This window comes from Zonotrichia leucophrys, chromosome Z (assembly GCF_028769735.1).
Source record: "Zonotrichia leucophrys gambelii isolate GWCS_2022_RI chromosome Z, RI_Zleu_2.0, whole genome shotgun sequence".
NCBI classification, from domain to species: Eukaryota; Metazoa; Chordata; class Aves; order Passeriformes; family Passerellidae; genus Zonotrichia; species Zonotrichia leucophrys.
In genome coordinates, this window is record NC_088200.1 from 11,614,583 (window position 1) to 11,635,568 (window position 20,986).

General features: G+C 38.4%; 1 protein-coding gene across 1 annotated transcript in view; it reads left to right on the forward strand.

Moving 5' to 3' along the window:
- The first annotated feature begins 38 nt into the window (after positions 1-38).
- SLC1A3 (solute carrier family 1 member 3) overlaps positions 39-20,986 on the forward strand; it is a 63,732-nt gene continuing 42,784 nt past the window's right edge. Inside the window, exons 1-3 of the mRNA XM_064735266.1 lie at positions 39-162; positions 1,958-2,232; positions 18,866-19,003. Of these exons, the coding sequence (XP_064591336.1) occupies positions 2,052-2,232; positions 18,866-19,003 (319 nt within the window). The 5' untranslated portion in view covers positions 39-162; positions 1,958-2,051. The remainder of the gene's footprint in view (positions 163-1,957; positions 2,233-18,865; positions 19,004-20,986) is intronic.

The window sequence follows — 20,986 nt, forward strand, 5'->3', positions numbered from 1 at the left end:
CCCCTTTCCTTAAGTTACAGGGATAGTAAGTTGCCGTGCCGCTCGGGAGCACATGCAGATGTCAGTTTTCCCCCTGCCGCCCGCCCGGCTCCGCAGCTCCGTCCGCGCTCGCCGCCCGCCCCTGCCCCGTCCGCGCTGCCGGGGACGCGGAGCCCCGACCAGGTGAGACCGTCCGGTCCTGTCCCCTCCTGTCCTGCCCTGTCCTGCAGAGAGGGTCCCAGCGGGGGGAGGCATCCTGCATCCTTCACTCTGTGCCTTTGTGTCCTAATTAATCGATTCGTCTTTTGATTGATTAATCTTCTGGCTGCGCCCATGCTCCTCCTTGATCTTGATGTAAATTGTGCAGGACAGATTAGCTGCTGAACGTCCTGGAAAGAAAGAAAAGGCACTGCGAACGATCTCTCTCTCTCCCTTTTTTTTTTTTTCCTCTTCTCTCTTTCTCTTTTTTTAATTTTTTTTTTTAATGCGTACATTAATCGGTCGGGGGGGGGGGGGGCAAAAAAAATTCCGCTTCCCTACAGCAGTCGTATCCACGGTAGAACCCTTACTAAATTTAAATATTTAGCTAGATCTCACAATTTCTGTTTCCACTCCTTAAAGCAGCGCAGTTTATAGCGTTCTGTTAAAATTCAGGGAGGATATTGCGCTGAAGTGCTAAAGTGAAAGGTCTTGAAGCATATGGTAAAAGCAGGGATCAAAATCCACCAAAATAAACTTGTTACAACATGCGATTTTGCATAAAACGTGCTGGCTGAAACCACAGTGTATTTATATTTTAAATGCTTCCGGGGAAAAAAAAGTGTTTTGGCACTAAATTTATTTAAAATGAGGTGTTAGAGTTGAGCTTTCTATAAACAGAGACAGATTTCAGCAGAAACACCTAGGTCTATCCATTTATTCATTAATAATTACTTTTTAAAAAGCATGCCAGTGTATATTGACAAAAACTTCAGAAAACTGTATTCTCAGTCTGGAAGATACCTTTGAGGAGTCTCCATTACTAAACAAACTCATACCCAGCAGTCATCAAAACAAACCCACACCATCTAAAAGAAAAAGTAATATTCTTAATTAAAAACGTTTGATATTGAAACATTTTAAGGTTGATTCAGAGCATGATTTCTTGAAGTCAGACGTGGTGTGGTTCTTGGGTTGTCCTGCACAGGTCCAGGATTTGGACTCCATGATCCTGATGTGTCCCTTCCAACTCAGGGCAGTCTGTGATTCTGTGAAATATGCTCATAATTGCTATCAGGACAAGCTAAGCATTACTCTGCAATGTGAGCTGGTATTGCTGTCTGAAGCAACAAGTTAAGTGCAATATTACTTCTGATGTTTTACAGATGTGCTTGGAGTAGTTTATACAGCTAAAAGATGAATGTTGTCAACATAAAGCTGTCAAAGGCATTGCTTCTAAATAGTGGTTGAGGGATAAATAAACTATTGCTGCTGCCTTTTTCCATGTGAAAAGAAAGAATTGAGACAATGCATTCAATCATTTGAAAACATTTGAACTGTAGAACAATTTAAATGTACCATTTTGAGCAAAATATTTCTCTTCAATCGTTAATGTGAAGGTGAGCTAGATTTTTTTTTTTCAGGTAATAATGGCCTGATAAAAAGTACAAGAGCAAGCCTGACAGAGAGCAACTTATTCCTTACGTTGCTATGATTTGTACTGATTTTACACTTATGTATCAATGGCAAATATTAAAAAAAAGTTACTCCTGGGTTTTAGAGCATGACAGCAGTGCATGTCTGAAGACATGGGACTCTTAACTGATCATCCATGTAATCCTTCTTGCAAAGTCATTGAGGTTCTGCATCAAAAACTGCTTAGATATTAAGAACAATACAAGTTTTACTGAAACATGAAGAATATTTGCTTCTATGTAAATATATAGCTAATCATTCCCCTAAAATCTTACTGCAGTGTTTGATATTTCTTGTCTTGCAGGTCTCTCCAGTAACTCCCACTGAAAAGAGTCCTCCACTTTTCTGAAGGGATACTGACAGAAATTAATTATAAAAGACAGCTTTCAGCAAGATAAATGACTAAAGGTAACGGAGAAGACCCAAAACCTGGAAGTAGGATGGAGCGAATTCAACAAGGAGTCCGGAAACGTACTCTTTTGGCCAAAAAAAAAGTGCAGAGCATAACAAAGGATGATGTTAAAAGTTATTTAATGAGGAATGCCTTTGTGCTCTTCACCGTTGTTGCTGTGATTCTTGGTGAGTAATTTGTTCAATAGGAATATTCTGTTCTCCAGTGCATTTGACAATGACGATGTGACTGGGTGATTTGCATTACAAATGAGTTTCCAAATTCTTCTGCACTGATAAGAATGTTCTGGCTTGGAGAGTTTTGGCTTTGACAGCTTCATGTAGTTTAAGGAAGAGCCATTAAATTATTCAAGTAATTCCTAAGAAGAATTTTGGTGAGAAAAACCAACCGGAATAGCTGTTTTATGAATTCTTCCCTTAAAGAATCAGATACAATAACAAAATTGAATGCTTTCAATTGTATCTTTTCCTACCAGAGCCAGTTGCCGCAAAATGCTCAGGAAGCAACATTTATTCACCTGAACTATCAAAAAATTAACACTCTGCAATGAAGAACAGAAACTCTCAGTGAACGAAATGAGGAGACATTTCTAAGTGAAGGCCTGAAATAAATACAGCCTCAGTCTTTTCAGTTTTCCCCTGATAAAGGCAAACCTAAGCTTATTCTCCCTCAGCCACTCACAATCTTACACATGCATCTTTCAGATGCAATTCGGGCATCAATGGCAGTGTTACTTATTCAAAGGCCTGAAAGATAGCACCTGATTAAATGCCTTTTAAGAGTATACTGAGAGGAATCCAGTACATCAAACAGCCTTTAGATTTGGAATGCACCAAAATATTGCTACATACTTTGAATTAGCATTAGAAAGAGAATCTGCTGAGAAAAACATGCAATTTTTAAAACTAATTTTTCTTTAAATTATCACATGATCACTTAAGATAATTTTTCTTTAATTAGAGATTATCAAAGTGACACCATATTTCATGAAATAACCACTCTTTGCAGGATGAGCAAGAACTTAATGGCTTTACTGTATGGGTTTCACTTTCTCCACCCATTTAAAATATAAAATTGTGAATCTGATCATGATGGTGATGAAAAACCATATGTAATCACCTAAAGATAATGGTCTATATCCTTTTCCTTTGTAGGCCCTAATGTCCTTACTAGTGCTGTTCTATGTAGGTCTGCTTGCTGTGTTTCTGCAACTCTTAGAGGAATTGAAATTTTAGGGCTCTACCATTATTGTTGCTTGATACCACATCAGCATTGTTATTTCAAATTAATTTCAGGTTTGATAGTCTTTTCTTGGGAGACATTTATATTGATTTGCCTATTGGTAAAATAAAGTACTTCTTTGCTAAAGCAGTAACTTCAGTTTTGGATATTTAAAAATAACATTTTATAGTAAGTGTTTTAATTCCTAACTAAGAATTTTATAGATGTAAAATCCCCATTAATGTCATGGTGAAAAAAGTAGGTGTTTTATCTACAATGGTCAGAAAAGGCAGAGCAAGTCAAGCTAGTTTTGAAACACTGTCCAACCACAAAGAACACAATTCTTTGATTGTTACTTTTCTAGACAGCATGTGAAAAAAAAAAAAAAATCTTTTTGCAATTTTTTCTCTGTCATCTACGTCCAGTAGGGCACCCAGAGATTTGTCGATGTGGAAATGAAATGTGGACTGGACAAGTGGTTTTGCTGTTATTGCTGGTTCCAAATAATTTTAGGTAACTACTGACACTCTGCCCACTACTCCACTACCACCTACAGCAGAGGATCAATTGGCACTGGGACACAAGTTGGAGAACTGATGAAAATGTGCAGTCTAGGACGAGCTGGCTGCTCCAGTTCTGCTCATGAGCCTGTACACATATCTAGCATAACATGTAGAAGAAAAAGTCATCTTGTTAGTATCACAAAATGCTCAAAAATTTTCGTACATCTGTTATTTTTAGTGTAATTTTGCAGTACCTATATATGATTAGAGCAGTAATTTCATGGTTAATCGATTATAAAAATGTAATATTTGGGGCTTTTGAGAGTTTTTTGCTGTTGTGGAAGTACTCAGAAGTAGGGAACAGATGGCTGAAGTGGTTGGGAAACACTCAGTGGTGGAACTCCATCTGTCTAGTTTGGCAAGGACTAAGATGTTCTCATCATTCAGTCGTTTGGTGGTCTGTGGAAAATTAGATGGTGGGCTTGATCCCCTCCCTAGGAGACAATAATCAGTGGTGCAGAATTAGCCCACCAATTAGCACTACTGTCTCTCCCATTTGAGGTGCTTGGATGTCTAGGTGGAAACCAAGCTATACTCAAGCCAGATTTGAATCATTTACAAGAAATAATGTTTAATGTCTGTGACCTAACAGACAGATGACAATTCTTAGAGCTGTCAGTCCAGAAGTTTTCATAGACACCATGCTCAAGAAAACATTTTATTTAGAGAGAGCAACATTTCTTCAGATACATTTTTTTCACATCTCTTTAGCCAAGGGATAAACATGAAAAAACCTTTTTTAATAGAGCATTTCCTATTTCTTTGCTGAGCAGGATTGATTTCAGTAGAGGTTAAGTGCACAGGATCTTATCTTAGTTCCAGTACTGTAGTTTATAGTGGGGGCCTGAGCTTGTGTTGAAGTGGGAACTTGCCCTTTGTTATGAAGTGGGAAACTACAACTTGCAATTCTCTCTGTTGTATACAGATATTTTGCAAATAGGTTGAGATTTTTCTGGTATTCACATGACAAGGAGAAATACAGACATTTATATAGCCATCTGTTGTTACTCTGATTCTAAACTAAATTCTAAACTAAATTCACTAGCTGTTACCATACTAAGCCAATTACTCATTAAAAACATAGTGATGAAGATCCAAGAAGCTATAATTCATGTTGAAAAATACTTAGAACTATTCCCTATTCCCATAAAAATGCATGGAATGTCCTTCAGACTACACCTTCTGCATAGGTGGGGTCTGTCTAGCGCATTGTCATAAAAATTTTTAATATTTTTAGTGAAATTTAAACTTTTCTCAAGCCCTTCAAGAAACTTGGAGAAAAGCATAGGTAAGAAGCGAATTATGATGCAATTTTTTCACATTTTTCTTGTTCACATAAAGATATTATGATTTTCTGTAGTCAATCTTGCCAAGACTTAGTAGATGAGAGCAATCCTGTGAGATAAATTTTTGAGGCTGACTACTGGTAAATTGAGAATATCACAATGACCAGGAGCACTTGAGGGTAGTGTAGGGAACATGGTGGCTCATGGAAAATCTGCAGGAAGTCTCACAAACTTTGAAGTGCTAGCCAAATTACTGGCAAAATCTAAGGCTCTCCCACGCTACTCAGAACCATCATCCTGTCCCCAAAAACTCCTTCCTTTCAGATACACTTCCTTTATCAGCCAGCCTTCATTCTCACATCCTATTTTCTCAAAAATGGCACAGGAACCCAGACTCTGGCAGGATTCTAAATGCCAAAGAACCTTGCTGTGAGTTCTGAACTTGTACTGAAGGACAGGACTGAGATACAGAGCACTGCTGAGCAGAGATCATTGGAAGCTGCCCGCAGTGAAATGCTGTTTTAATTGAAACAGAGGAGGCTGTGAAGCAAACACTATGAAAAGGAGTTTCTGCTTAGTTATGGAGCTCCAATTCACTAGCTAAAATCCTTTTGCCAGGGGTATATACATGTTGCAGTTGTCTGCTGGGACATTCAAGGAGGAGGGGGATGGATCCATGTTTTCTGACTCCCTGTTTCCCCAAAGGAAGAGGGAATGCAGGTCTGGCTGTGTCATTGAAGCCAGGCTTCTGTAATTGCCAGCAATCTCACAATAGGTGTGAAATGTAGATAAACCCAGACAACCTCTGTTCTGCAAGAGCACGCACCATGTGGGAGATTCCAAATCTTTCCAGTGTTTACCAAAAAAATCTAGCTAAAAGAACAGGGAGAGGTCTTGCCTTGCCCCTTTTCCTTGAAGAGAAAAAGCAAAGAGATAAATAAAGCCCTGAAAGGATCCTTCGTGACACAAAAGACAAAACACCCACAGTGACCTTAAAATATCTAAACAGTGAAAAGTTGCGCAAAGCAGCACAGGGTACGAGATTCTCCCATCTCGAGAGACTCCCTGTCTGAACAACAGCTTAAAGACCTGTGAGGTACAAGTTCTGTGACAGGCAGGTGGACAAAACTCAGGATAATTCCCACAAAAACAGCAGCCTTGTGTGTTGAAGCACCATCTTTTCTGCTATTGACAGATTTCTGTATCCACTTAAGGGTGAGGCTGACATACCCAGAGAAGAGTATTTGACTTCACTATAAATTGACATTGAACACTGTGTCAAATCCTAGTGCAGGATTGGTAAAATTTGCATGAGAACAAAATGAAGATCCATCACTGATGGAGAAACAGCTGTGGGACCTGAGTTTTAGGTAAAAGAATAAGTTGAAGCATAAAGAGTGAGATTATACAAAAAAAAGAGATAAGATATATGCAAGAAAATCAAGACTGTTGGCTACAGTTAAAGAGAAATTAATTATTTTTGTGCTGAACTCAGAGGCTGACTCTGTCTCGGGGCTCTCCTAAAGAACCTTACCAACGCAACTGATTTCTCACTGAGTGACAAAACCTTCCTAAGTAATAGTATGAACAATTTGCTAATCAAAACCTTTTTTTTTTAAGTATAAAATAGCTATAATTTTGGAAGAAAAAGAAGCATGAACATGCACCATAAAACTCAGAGTGACACTTAAAGCTCCAAAAGAGATTATTCTTTTCAAAAGGAAGAAAAAGTATAGAAATGCAAAGAACCTTAATTCTGCCATTAAGAAGACACCAGTAAAAGTCAGACTGTGAAATACAAACAGTACTCTAGTTTAACAGCAAAATAAAATAATGTTAATATATTATCACAATCCACATTTCTTACCACAATTCATTTTGTTGTTACTGAAATAAAACAGCAATGGTTGTTGAACTGCCACACATGGCACAGAGTAACAACAATAAACTTGGCTACCTCATGAATAACAATTAAGCATTCTGGAGAGAACAGTTGTGCATAAATGCTCAGTAAAGATGCAAAATCTTTACCAGCCAAATATCAGTTTATTTCTATCCTAACACTCTAAACTGTCTAATCAGTGGACTTGCAAAGTGGTGCTCAAAAGCAGAATGTCTCAATGGTCATAAAACAGTGCAGAGAAACATTCATTCATTCCACGCTTCATACAGATTGAAAAAAGGCTGTTGAGATCCTCAAAATTCTCTCTAGAAGTTAAAAATAAATGTATCTACATAGTAATGCTTCTAACAAATCAAAATTCAAAGCTCTCCTAGGTGAAATGCATGGCAGTAACAGTGTGGGGCATTTAGGATGTGGTTTCTCAGAGATTTTACAAGAAAATTCTCTGAATGCCATTAGAGTATGGTCAACTGAAACAGTAGTTATCTCAAGGATTCTCAAGAAAAATTTCGTGTAAGTCCTGAAAGGGTCAGAAAAGACACATAAACATGGAATAAACTGGTATTAAGGCTTGCCAACCCTTTCCATTTTTTCAGTAGACAGGGACTATAATTGCTGTGGTGACTGGAAGGCAGCACAAAATCATAAGCAAGATGCCAGTGATTTGTATGCTGAATAAATATTTAACATTGTTAGATCCTTACTGGCACTTTAAAGCTAGACCAAGATGTCATTGGAGATGAAATGCTTTTGAGCTGGCCACAATGAAGGTGTGGCTGAAGATGGTATGTTCAGTTGTTCATTAATTCCTGAAAATATTCATTTAGCTTAAAATTCTGACAAAATTCCTTGAAATAGCCAGGCATCTGAAAGTTTCAAGGGATTATATGATATCATAGAAAAAATGTTTTTATGAAATTCTTATCTTTAAGTGCATTTGAAAAACTTTACTGATAAATCCAATATTAAAAAGAAAAAAAACAAAGGGGCTAGATATTCTAGATGCTGAAAAGGCTGCTAAAAAAAAATTAAGATAAAAATGCAGGCATTGGGAGAATTTGTGCTGTAGTGTAGCATAGACATCTAGATCCATAGCTGAGACACACTAATTTTTTTTTTTTTTTATTTTTCATGCCTTGTTGAAGGAAAATCAGGTCTTTTGCAACCACCAGCTTCATTAAATAATCCTTGTAGTCACAGTAGTTGTGCATATCCTCTGACAATCCTCTAAAGTCCTTCTGTTGGCTGCGCATTCCTTTAAAATTTTATATTTAATTTCATTTTTAATTAAAACCCAGTAATCTTATGATAAGTAAACTTACAGCAAGGCAGATACTGAGATGCTGCAGCAAGTCCAGAGACACACAATAAAGCTGGGGAAGGGTCTGGAGCTCAAGTCCTGTGAGGAAAAGCTGAGGAAAAGGTTTCAGCAGCTTTTCTCCTGGAGAAAAGGAGTCTCAGGGGACCTTCTCACTCCCTACAACTCCCTGAAAGGAGGCCTTAGCCAGCTGGGGATTGGCCTCTTCTCACAGGACAAGAGGAAAAGGTCTGGAGATGTGTCAGAGGGTGTCTAGTTTGGATTTTGGGAAAAATTTTTTCATTGACTGGGCTGTCAAACCCTGTAACAGTCTGCCCTGGGAAGCAGGGCATCTGATGGAGCCACCATCCCTGCAGACACTGAAAATCTGTGTAGATGTGGCACTTTGGGTCATGGTTTAGTGGTGGGCTTGGCAGTGCTGGGCTAAGACTTGAACTTGGTGATCTTAGAGGTCTGTTCCAGCCTCTGGTTCTGTGATTCAATGGGATTTAGCATAGATCATAATTTATTTTTTTTTTCACAGCATCTTACAATTCAGTTTAACTGGAGCTTTGGAGCAATAAGGCAGTGCAACTGGTGTTTAAAAAGTGCTTAGTAAGGAGCAATAAGAAATTTCTGTCTCCCATATAAATTTCTCCATCTCTGCTGTTCACAGAATATTCTGTGGTGCCTACAACATATATTAGACAACACCTAAGCTCCTCACCAAGAAGTCTTAAATTATTAATGGATACAAAATATGTATATGGTATAGAATAGGGAATAAACTATGGAAAATAGTAAAAGAATAAATGGAAATTATTTCAGAGAAATTTTAGTAAAAGCTGGATTATTGCATTTATTATGTCAACCCACCAGACTTGAAGTTGTATAGCCAGGGTCTGCACTTTCAATCAACACAATGAAACCACATGGTGTGTAACCCTTTAAAATCCATACAAGAGAAAGTTATTTTCGTTCTAGGTTTCATGGGACTTTTTAAAATAAAAGAGTAAAATAATAGGTGTGATGAGCTGCACAACAGTGAAAAGGAAAATAGTTAAATGCTAGAAAAGAGGCAAAGAAAGCCACAAGGATCAGAGGAGAATCAGGATAGTAACAAAATGTTACTGCTACTCATATTTCCTGGTTATTCTCCCACATCCTTTCTTTTAGCATGAGTTTTATTCGCCTTTTGAATTCTCTTTCTATTCTCTGCATTAAAAAAAAATGCAATATCTTGCTTGAAATTTAGCATGTGTATATATATTCTATTGGCATGGATATAAGACCATAAATAGAAATGAGCTTGAGAGTTACAAAGTGTGTGCTTGTTTTTCACCTTTTACTGTAACTTGGTATAACTGTAAATTGGTTTATTCAAAACAAAATCTATAAAAGATGGGGCTTCAATTTTAAGCATCATTTACGCTGCAACATAATCTGGCCCCTCAAACTGGCTTAGTAAGTGCTTTGGTTTTACCATGCACAAGGGCTAAATGAAAGTAAAAGAGTAGAATTGCCTTTGTATTACAGGACCAATAATCAGGGAATTTCTGGGAGTACTAACCAAAGGTAGTTGACAAGTAAGTCTACTACATACATTTTGATGTCTTTTAAAATTTTTTTGACTTGGGAATCCATATATTAAACAGATATGGATGTGCAATCAAGTTCTTCAAAGTCCAAAACGCAAGCAAAGGAAGCTGACCATGGAACCTAAATCTCAGAGCTCTTTTTAGCACATGAGCTGGAGCAAGGAGACACAGCTGGGTAGCTGCACAAGCCCATGACCTAAGCATGTAGCTTCCCAAAACTTCCAGGAGGAACACAGGCAGTTAAACAAACAAACAAATAAACAAACAAACAGGTTTGCATTCCTACTCCCACTCCTTTCTGAGTCACCATGCCAGACATTTTCACCTGGTGGAGGTGCAGAAGTCCAGGTGGGAGTGCTGCTAGCAGCACTTGAGGAGCTAGGTTATTCTTTTCCTCTCAAAAGGCAAGTTGCAGGAGAAGGCAACTCCACCATTCCTGTCTAAGCTGTGGTTTTAGGCAGAGGGAAATGTAAGGCCTCTAAGGATGAATGCAAATGCCAAGAGAGCAAAAGGCAGCATTGTGTTAACCCAATGACTAAAAGGCTCACCTATAACAGGGAGCCCCAGGCTGTGAAGCAGCCCTTGGAGCAAAAACGGGGACACAAGGATTGTGTCCAGATGATTCTGTGCATTCTGTGTGACAGTTGTGTTCAGTTGCTAGTCCCTCAGGATTTAGCCTGGAATTAGGCAAATAGATGTTTAGGGCATGGCAGATCTGAGAAAAACACACGCAGAAGGGTGAGAACTGAGGAGTCTTCTAAAGCAAATGGAGTAGTGCCCATAAACTTCATATATTTCCAGAGCAAAGCTTTTTTTATCTGGAGGGAATTAAAAGGTCATAGTCTGGACTCAGGTACTTACTGTGTAACTAAGCATTATTCCAGGTGCAAGTTTCCCTGTGCCATTTTTGTGACCTTTAAGATAGGGAAATTCTACCATTCAGCATAACACCTAACAGTTGGAAAAGAGGTGTCATTACCTGTATGGAGGCTGGGTCTAAATTAATAAATATGCTACTATGTATCTTCAAGATGAGTTAACTCACAAAAAGTAAGGCATGATACATCCTTTTAATCGACCGAAATTAAACACTTCTGGAAATTAATGTTTTGGAAAGGGCTGTTGGCAAGTAAAAGAAATAGATGGAGGGTTCTATTTGTGAATAGTTTCACAGCCATACTGAGGATTTCAGGGATGAAGTGGCTCATAATCAAACAGCGAGGGACTGAAAGCATCCCAGATATCTTTTTAAGGAAATGGTGACATGATTCCATGAACTTCAGCCATGAGCCTGATTTTCTTATGGAAAAGACTCACCGAAAAAATCAAACATTTAAAAAAAGTGTTATGGTGAAGCTTACACCTGATTTGGCAAAAATCTTATATTCTACAAGGGGAAATGCTGCCTCTCAGTCTATCCTGGTTGTTTGCATGTCTCAGCAAAATACTGGACAAAAAAGAAATTTTTTAACTAAGTCTGCCATATGTTCCATGATCCAGATAGTCCTGGCATGCCCATATCTTGATTCAACAAAATACTTAAACCGCAGTGTCAAACAAGTCATTTACAGACTTAGACTATCAGCGCTAAGCTAAATTAACAGGTGGTTTTGTAGGAAGTAAAAGGTGGACTAGCTCCACAGGGATATGTATGCATAATTTGAATGTCCTCCTAATGATGGTGCTTAACTGCATATCAAGATAGTCCAGCCTAAAATGAACTCTTTGTAATGTGTGTCTAAGCTGGAATTAAAAAAAAAAACAACTGTCCATATCCAGCTTCAAGATATCTGTCAAACTATGCCAGAAGTTCCTCAGAATAGAGCTCTCTTGTCTGTGAATGTTTGCATAAAGTTCTTGGTCCTGAGTGGTCTCAGTCTCACAGTCTGCAATTCCTTTGTGCAGCTATACTGTCAAAAAGACAAAATAATATGGATGAGCAGCTGAAACCACAGTAGGGAAAAGTAGAATTCAGTGCTGGTAAGGAATATGTCAACTTGCAGCCAAGGAAAAAGAGTAAAGAAAGAAATGTAAAGCAGGAAAGGTATGCTCTAAACTTTGAGAGAGCAGCTTTCTTACCTGTTTTTATCTATATTTTATAGGAGTAAATACATTAACTTTAGTCATGAACATGAAGCAGCAAAGTAAAGCCAAGCATGAAAGGAACAGCTATTATAGTAACTTTGTAAAGCACAGAGTAGTACCTTAATTCTAAGCAATAATACATAAAATATAATCTGATAGATACTGTGAATGTCTGAGTTTTTATATATGCATAGTAAGATATTATTCCTGTTCATGGAATTATTTGTTATTTTTTGCATTAAAAGTATTTTTTTAATATAGCTCAGAGACTAGCAAGAGTATATAAACTAGGCATAGTTTGTCTTTCAATGAAGTCTCTTGTCTGAGGATGAAATCATGAATAATGTCCCTATTCCATTAAGAACAGTCTGCTTCAGTGCCAGCAGTGAAAACTCTTCATTCCAAATCTGCTGCTAATGCCCTGCAATTGCTTGTCTGGAAATAAAAATTTTTAAATATTAAAAAGAAAAAGTGAGAAATCAATTACGAACAAGAGGTAAACGCATAAACAGTTCAAGGAAAACAAGTGAAAAAATTTTAAAAACAGTTAAAGGCAAACAGAGAAGTTGAAGTTGGATAAAATGAGAACAATTTTTTTGGACATGTTCTCAAAGGAACAAAATTACCTCCTAATTGGGGAAGACAGGCAAATGAGCCAAACAACTAGAGACAAAAGGGAAAAAGTGTATGAGTCTAACACTAGAGCAAAGAAATAGCAAAGGACAAATTTCAATAGTTTCTAAAAAGCCTTTTTAGCAGCACTCAGAAGCTGTCCTCAGATTTTATATCCAGTTTAGGCAGCCTCTGGTCAAATGGTGCTTTTGCTCATTGCTTTGTTACATCAGTTCTTACAGCTTCAGATTCCCCTCTCCACTTGCATGTTTTCTGCCCACAAAATCCAAGGAGGAGATGCTGTGTCTGCAAATAAAGGCAACATGCAAGTGCTTTATAGCTGTAGATATAAAGATGTGTCAGAAATTCAGGCTCCTCTGGAGCTGGGCAGAGTGTTTGACTGAGCTGGGAATTGAGTGCCCACGTATCTGTTAATCTAGCTCTAAATGTCCACAATACACTTTTATGATAAAATGCCTCTGCATCTTTGCAAACTGTAAAACTGAATACTGCTGTTAGAAGGCTGGTGTGGGTTTTTGGGGGAAAACCATCTCTCTTACAGGACAAAGCAAACCTTCACGGTCAGGTTCAGGTGTTCCTGAGGCTGTGTCTCCCCCGCACATCTGTGAGCTCCTGTGGCCCCTGAGCAAAGGCTGCACCCTGACTTCTCTTCTGATGCAGTGGATAACTCTCTGACATCACCATAACTCTTATTTTGCTATTAACCTGCTTTACTCGGACATGTCCCTTTTTGCAGATCCCAGATCTTTTCTGGGATTGTCATGTCTAGGATATCTAGCTCTTCCACATTGTTTCTCCCATGACTGCACTCAGAGTATGTCTCAGACAAAAGAAAGGTAGCTGCTTGTGTCCAAATCAACACATATTCCACTTTAATATAGATTCTAATGTGGCAACTTGGAGCACAGGTCCTTAAACTCTCTGCTGCAGAGTCATCACGCAGTTATAACCTGGCATTTATGTTCAATAAAATGGTTTCAAAGGGAACACACATTCCTACCTACATAAGGAGAACCAGAAAGCAAGGAAAGGGCAGGTGTGATACACCAGGTGTACTAGGGGGTGAAGATTCAATATAAAATTCTGAAACAAGAATTATGAAAATCAAAGTCAGGCTGAGAAAATTGGGTGATTCTTCTGGCAAGCAAGGAAAGAAATTAAGAAAGAGATTTTGCCGGCAACTTGAAGTATTTCTTATCACTGGAAAAGTAATTTACCTGTTTGTCTCAAGTAAATACAGTTGTGGACTTATCTGAAGCTGGCTGTTAGAAGAAAAGGTGTCAGAACAAAATGGTAAATTAAACAATAACAAACGACCCAAAGAACAAAAGCAGTCATTCCGGAGCTCTGCAGGAATGAAGAAATGAAATGGCTGTGGAGCTAACAAAAATATACAATGTCCCATTAAACTCGTAGAAGCCTGATTTCCTTCATGGCTCTTGCCCAATTGCTGTTATAGGACAAAATGTTATTTGCTTGGTGGTTACAAGGTTTTCGGGAACTGAACTATTAACAGCTGTTAGTTTAGAACAGCATTCTACTCAGCATAAAGTGGGGTTTTTTTCCGAGTTAGTTTTGAAGTTTTCTATTTCCTACTGGAAAAGAAGAAGTAATTCTGTACCACATATATTAGGGGAAAGGATATTGATATGGACCTCCTTTAACAGTGTTCTGAGATTTACAGTAAAGAGCAGAAGTGTATATAACTCTTAGTGGTATGTTCTGGCTTAACTGGCAAGTGCTGATAAGGACAAAGCAGCTCTTGTTCCATTATTGATATAACAAATAGTAATTTTCTCCTGAAATGTTTAAGTGATGTTTGGTCAATTGAGAAGTACAACTGTCAGAATTCTGCACTTCTTGCTTGAACATGCAGCAGACAGCATGGGCATTGTAAAAAAGTTTAAGTTTGAGGTAACTGTACAGTCTTATTTCCTGTGTAACTCTGAAATAAGATTGAGACCAGTTATTGAAATGAATTCTCATAAGAATTCATTTCAATAACTTAGACCCCGACTTTATTGCTTACTTCATCACACTTTGAATTTAATGCGTTAAAGACATTTTGTATAGAAGGTTGTGTAGGTTTTTTTTAGCCATACAAGCATACCCATAGTTGTTAAAGTCCAACATGAAGATTTAATTGTTTTCTTTCTGGTACCCAGTGACTAGAAGTGAAGATCATAGGCCATTCATCAATATAGTCCTATTTTTGGAATAAAGAATTCCAAATCCTAAGTACTATTTTGCCATTTCCATCCCATTATCCTAACTGCCAGAATTATTTCCACCTTCTGCTCCTTGCAAGTTTGAAGTCCTCTCTTCACTGTATTCATACATATTGAATTTCATTTTGGATTTCATTTTGATTCACAAAAACATAAACTCAATGCAATAATTTTGGCTTCTTAGATTGTTCTGATTATCATCAGGATCATCTACAAATAATTTTTTCCATAAACTTAACTTTATCACTATAGTGGAAAAATAAATTTTTCCATATACTTAACTATTGCTACATCAAGAACACCTCAAAAATCCTTTTATAACTCTAAGCTAATTTGCTTTTTCATTATAAACTGTATAAATTATTTAACAATATGGTTCTGTTATACACTAAACACATGTATAGAATTTGTGTTAACTGAAACAGGCACTACTGATTTTTGTCCAGAAAATGCCCAAATTCTGTGGATAAATCTACTCTTTGCTGCAGTGCAGAAATGGTACACTACTAACCATTTGAGAAGTCAGGCTCTGATAGTGTTGATTAGTTGATCTTTTCTATTACAAAGGGTACACAGAAACCTGCACAACAGGTTGTGGGAGCTTGTTTCACACAGGGCTTTGTCTCATTACAATTTTCAGAATTAACCTGAAACTTGAAACTTTTGCTGAGAAAGGCCAGTTCCAGTATGTAATCTTCCCAGTCTTGGTTGTGAAGCACTAAAGCTCCTGCCACCCACAAAGCAGTGGATGGTTGTTGGAATACTGCACCCCTTCCAAAGGTTTAGTACCTCCCACTAGGTCTTGGTTCAGGACTTTATTTTGATGCTTTGCCATTGTGCCTATTTTTACATCATCATTGTATGCTGCTATCTCGCCATTTGAAGCCTGTGAATGCTGGTTCTAAGAAGCTAATTCAAAGACAAAGTTACTTTGCCAAATTTGAGTTTTCTGTCTCAAGAATTTTGTTAATTATACTTTGTCAGATGGGATATTATACCCACTATTTACTTATTCAGACTTGGAAAAGAAAATAAAGTTCAATCTTAATTTATTCCAAAATCAAGAGGGACTGGTAAAATCATGCATTTATTATCAAACCCTACAAGGAGGAAATAATTTGTCTGAATTTCTTCTTGTTCTGTGTGAGCACAACCAATTTTCAGAAATACCTGTGAAACAGCTACTGCTGTATTTATATTTCAAGCAGGGAAACTGAGTCAGAGACAGGTTCTCATGTCTTGGGCATGACTGCATAGAGATCAATAGCAGTGCTAAGGTTAAGGCTGAAGAATTAGTAGTTGTTGTGTGTTGACCCATTTCAACATAATACACTACCAGGGCACATTTCTTTTCACATTGCAGAAATTCTTTCTGTAAACTGCAGTGCTGGGAAACCCTGTAATTATGCACAGAGCACATTAGGACAAAAAACAGCCAATAATTTTTGGCTCAACAGGTTTACGTGGAACTTTAGAAACTCACTCTCGCTACCAATAATATTCATTCACACAGCCATCTCAGGCCACTTTGTGCTGCTTGGATGGTAGTGGAATAGATAATCAAGCCCTTATAGCATAGCATAAGGACTAGTTCTTATAGCAGCCTCAGAAACCCTTTCCAACCTCAGTGAGGCTTTGTACTAGTGCAGGGATTAATTCATGTGGAACTAATTGCAGAACTGTGGCCTAAGTAAGAAACCAGCCTAGCTCTGTTTGCTTGTTACCCAGTTGTCAAAATGTAGTGCTCATTAAGTGCAGAAACAAAAGTCCAGATGGATTCTTTATATCTGAGAAATGTGTTTCTCATAAAAAAAGAAAATAATGAGTAACTCAGCAGCAGATTTTAAAACTTTTTTGAAAAGAAGGGAAACTCTCAGGCAGGTCTTTTAAACAAGAATTATTCAGGGGCCCTTCTTCTATGCATTTAATTATGTCATTTTACCCCCCAAAAAATAATTTATGCAAAATGCACTTTAGCTACCTGAGACCACAGAACATGAATGAGACTAAACAAATGCCTTCTAGTCCTGCCACTCTTTTCCATAACACCAACTCCATGCTTAGTTACTTTTCTCTCCATCCTGTAACACTATTCTCTAGAACACAGTTCTATTTTCTGTTCTATGCAAGACATTTCCGGACTCCTCTTGCTTAATCAACCTGCTGAAGTCCCTAAATCATGATCAAACAGAGGTCACTAAATTGAGAGTTACAGATGCTCCCTTTCACCAGCAGACGTCAATAATCAGCAGCATTTTCAGGATGTACTCAAGTTCTAACATGATCTAGAGTGGATCTGGAATGGTCTGCTGCCTAATATCACCGAGGAGCAGTGTCATAGCACATTTTATGAAACCTGAGTCTGCCTACCTTTCAAAAAGAGCAATCCCACTCTTCTCTGAGGCACATATCTACCAGGGAAGGCACCAACCCCTGTGTAGCCGTACAAAATAATTGCATCAGGGAATTGACCTGGCTGAAAATTAACCCAGTAAAATAAATTTGTTTGCTGCAAACCCACTGTGGTTTGCAGCAGGATCAATTGTCTGATCCAGCTTTCTGCACACAGTTTACCCAAATGCCAGTACCAGACAGTGCTGAAGGACATGGAGTCTTGAATGGAGAGGAGAGATAGTTGAGTTTCACCGTGTGTATGGCTAATGTGTTCCAGATAAAGCCCTGTGTTATTTGGCGGGGTATAGCAGTCCTACATCAGATAGGCACCAAGCCATTTAACAATTGCAAATTGCAACTGGTCATGTCAGCTGACCAAATAACTAAATAAATATGCAAACAAAGCAGTTGGTGGCAAATGCAGGACAAAATCTTCAAAGTTGTAGCTGGGAAGTTTAGCTTTCCACACATGAGCCCACCTATGACTTCCATTTGTAAATGTATCTCAAGTATCATTTATCTGTTCCCAGCAAGATAAATGGCTCCAGGCATTCCTCTGCTCCTGTCCCTCAGGCATTGAAACCCACCACTTAATCATCCAGTAAGGCCTTTCAGCGCTGATTATCTGCTTCTTTGCAAGTGTCAGTATTCCTGAAGGTAGGCATGGGTGGAGATGCTTACCTCCTGCTTCATTTTTGACTGCGAAAAGACTAAACCACAAGGGGATTCTCAAATATGTCTGTCCTGGTTATCTCCTTCAATCTGAAGCACATCTGTAGGATCAGGCCCACAGAGTAGACAGGCATGGACAAGACTTCTGATGACTGGTAGCTAGTACGTATATGCATAGCATATAGGATTACACTCAAAATCTCAGAATTCAAGACACTTGGCTGCAGTAGCAGGGATTGCTTCTTTTCATTAGCACTCAAGGTGTGCCTTTGATGGCAGTCCAGATTTAAAAAAATAGCAGCACAAAAATCATTCTAAATGACTGTGCTGATTCTGGCCAGGAGAGGGTTAATTTTGCAGTAGTCAGGAGGGGGCACAGCCAGGACCCAGGGGTTATTCTATAAAGCCTGATGTAATTTTTGGGGTCAGGGGAAGGGGCCCTTTCTGATTCTTGGAGCATGTTTGGGATTTCTGCATGGTGAGCACTCGTCTGTGAATCATTCACCTCTTCCATGATTCGTTATTAAAATTATTACTGTTCGTTTTCTTATTTCATTGCTGTCTTCAGTAAAATGTTATTGCCTCGATACATGGTGTCTACATTTTGTGCCTCCAGCTCTCCTCTCTATCCCACCACAGGGGGAGGGAGCAGGGGGCTGAGCAAGTGGGATGTGGCTTGCAGTGTTTCACTGGGAACACTAAATTGGGAACACCATTCCTAAATGGCAATAACTTAACATTTTCAGGAGGGCTACTCATAGATGATACCAGAGAAAGTAAATCAGCATAGTAAATAGTACAGGTTACAATTAGATATGTCCAGTATAGATGTTTTTTCAGATGCTTTACAGATGTTCATGTTCAGATGCTACTGCTTCTTTAAAAGACTGAGTAATGATATCTCTTTTCCCTCCCTTCAGGTGTAATCCTGGGATTTTCTCTTCGATCATATAAGATGAGCTATCGGGAAGTGAAATACTTTTCATTTCCAGGAGAACTACTCATGAGGATGCTGCAGATGCTGGTCCTGCCACTAATTGTATCCAGTTTAGTCACAGGTAAACAAAGAAAAAACAACAAAATACACCCCCACACACCCTCTCTTGAATAATTTTACAAAGATGCACACACCAAAATCTAAAAAGTGAACATCCTATGTCCTAGAAGTGTTATAATCTGCAGAAAGCCATGGCATTGCTATTGCTGCTTTAGAGACAATGTAATAAGAGGTTTGAATTAATATACAGACAAAATGAAAGATGGTTTTCCAAATTTATAGACAGACTAACAGTAAAAGCTACTATATGCAGCTGCTATGAAGCTGACTCTGTACTCCACTCTCTTCTTTTACTATCTGAGCAGGTATTTCCTCCACAGTGTCCTATTATTATCAAAGATAACATATCTCAAAAACACAGTGCCAAAACCCAAGAAAGTTGAAACTTGATTGTGGGCAATAACACACGTCTGTAACCAAAGATATGCAAAACATCTGTCTGCCTCCTGGTTTTCCAGCAATAGATTATAAAAAATGGAATCCTGTAATAGAATTGTTTAGGTTGGAAGGTTCCAGTCTGGTTCCAGTCCTCCTGCCATGGGCAGAGACACCTCCCACTGGAGCAGACTGCTCAGAGCCCCATCCAGCTTGTTCTCTGACACCACCAGGGATGGGTCATCCACAAGGTCTCTGGGCAACCTGTGCCAGTGCTCCATCACACCTACAGTAAAAGATTTTATTCCTGATATCTAATCTAAACTACCTTCTATTTGTTTAAGCCGTTTGCTCTCCTAACACTACAAGTGCTCTTTAGGCCTTCAGGTGCTGGAAGAAGTTCTAAGGTGTCCCTGGAGCCTTCTCTTCTCCAGGCTGAGCAACCCCAATGCTCTCAGCCTGTCCTCACGAGAGAGATATTTCAGTCCTCTGATCATTTTCATTACTTCCTCTGGACACACTCCAATGTGCCTGTGTCCATAGGGGATAGATGGGATTGCACGGAAAGTCTGGAAGAAACTTAATTCCATCAGTTCTGTTTTGTTGTCTTCTGGTCAGAAGCTCTAACAAGCTTTGAATGCTCTTTACAAAGTTGTTCCTCTAACTAGTGATACAATATTTAGTTCCTTATGGTGATGTATTCCTTGGCATTCCCAAGTTTTGTGGCAGACCTCTTGGATTTGTTATGGATGTTTAGGATACACCTGTGATGTATTCTTTCTTTCAACTATCTGAAGAGAGGAAGGTACGGATTTTAGTCTATAGACAGCTTGGAGAACTCAATTAAAATCACCCACTGCTCAGTCCTAGTATTTAAAACACAAATACACTGCCTTGGTTGACTGAGCTGGCACTGCTGCTCAATTTTGCAGGATGAATTATTTCAGGAAAATATATCTGATCAGTTCTCAAGTCCTTATAAACTCTGCAATCATACTGGTTCTCTGAGAGAGCTCAAAGTAAATCAGGAAACTAAGCAGATAGTCCTATACAGGGATTTGAATGATTTTCAATAATCTAAGTAGAAAAACTTTGCTCAGGTAAAGATCAGCAAACTCATCTTAGAGGAGCTGCATCACAAGCATCACAAGGAGCTGGACTTTTGATGAAACCATCTCATTTGCTGTGTCACCAGCTCTCAGGAGAGATTTTGTGAAATATCAGAAAAGTTAGTTTCTAAGTAATCCTATTCTGAAAAGAATCTTCATTCTCTGGAATCTAACAAAACCCTTCTTTTTATGTGTTTTTCTTTCCCTTTAAAGCCCTTTATTCTTTTTTTCTTTTTTTTTTTTTATAACAATTTTTCTTTATTATAGAAAAGCAAAGAGAATTGCCAAATTCTCTTTGGCAAAGAGAAATCTCCTCTACTCGGAAGATGTGCCCTCCTATCATCCACGTGCCTTGTAATATTAAGTGGATATTAAGTGGATTATACTTAGAGATCCCTTTGAAGTAGAGAGTAATTTTCAAGGTGAATAACAACATTTTAAACTTCTTTAGTTGGGTAGGCAGCAGTCAGAAAAAAAATCAATGCAATTCACAAATGGCA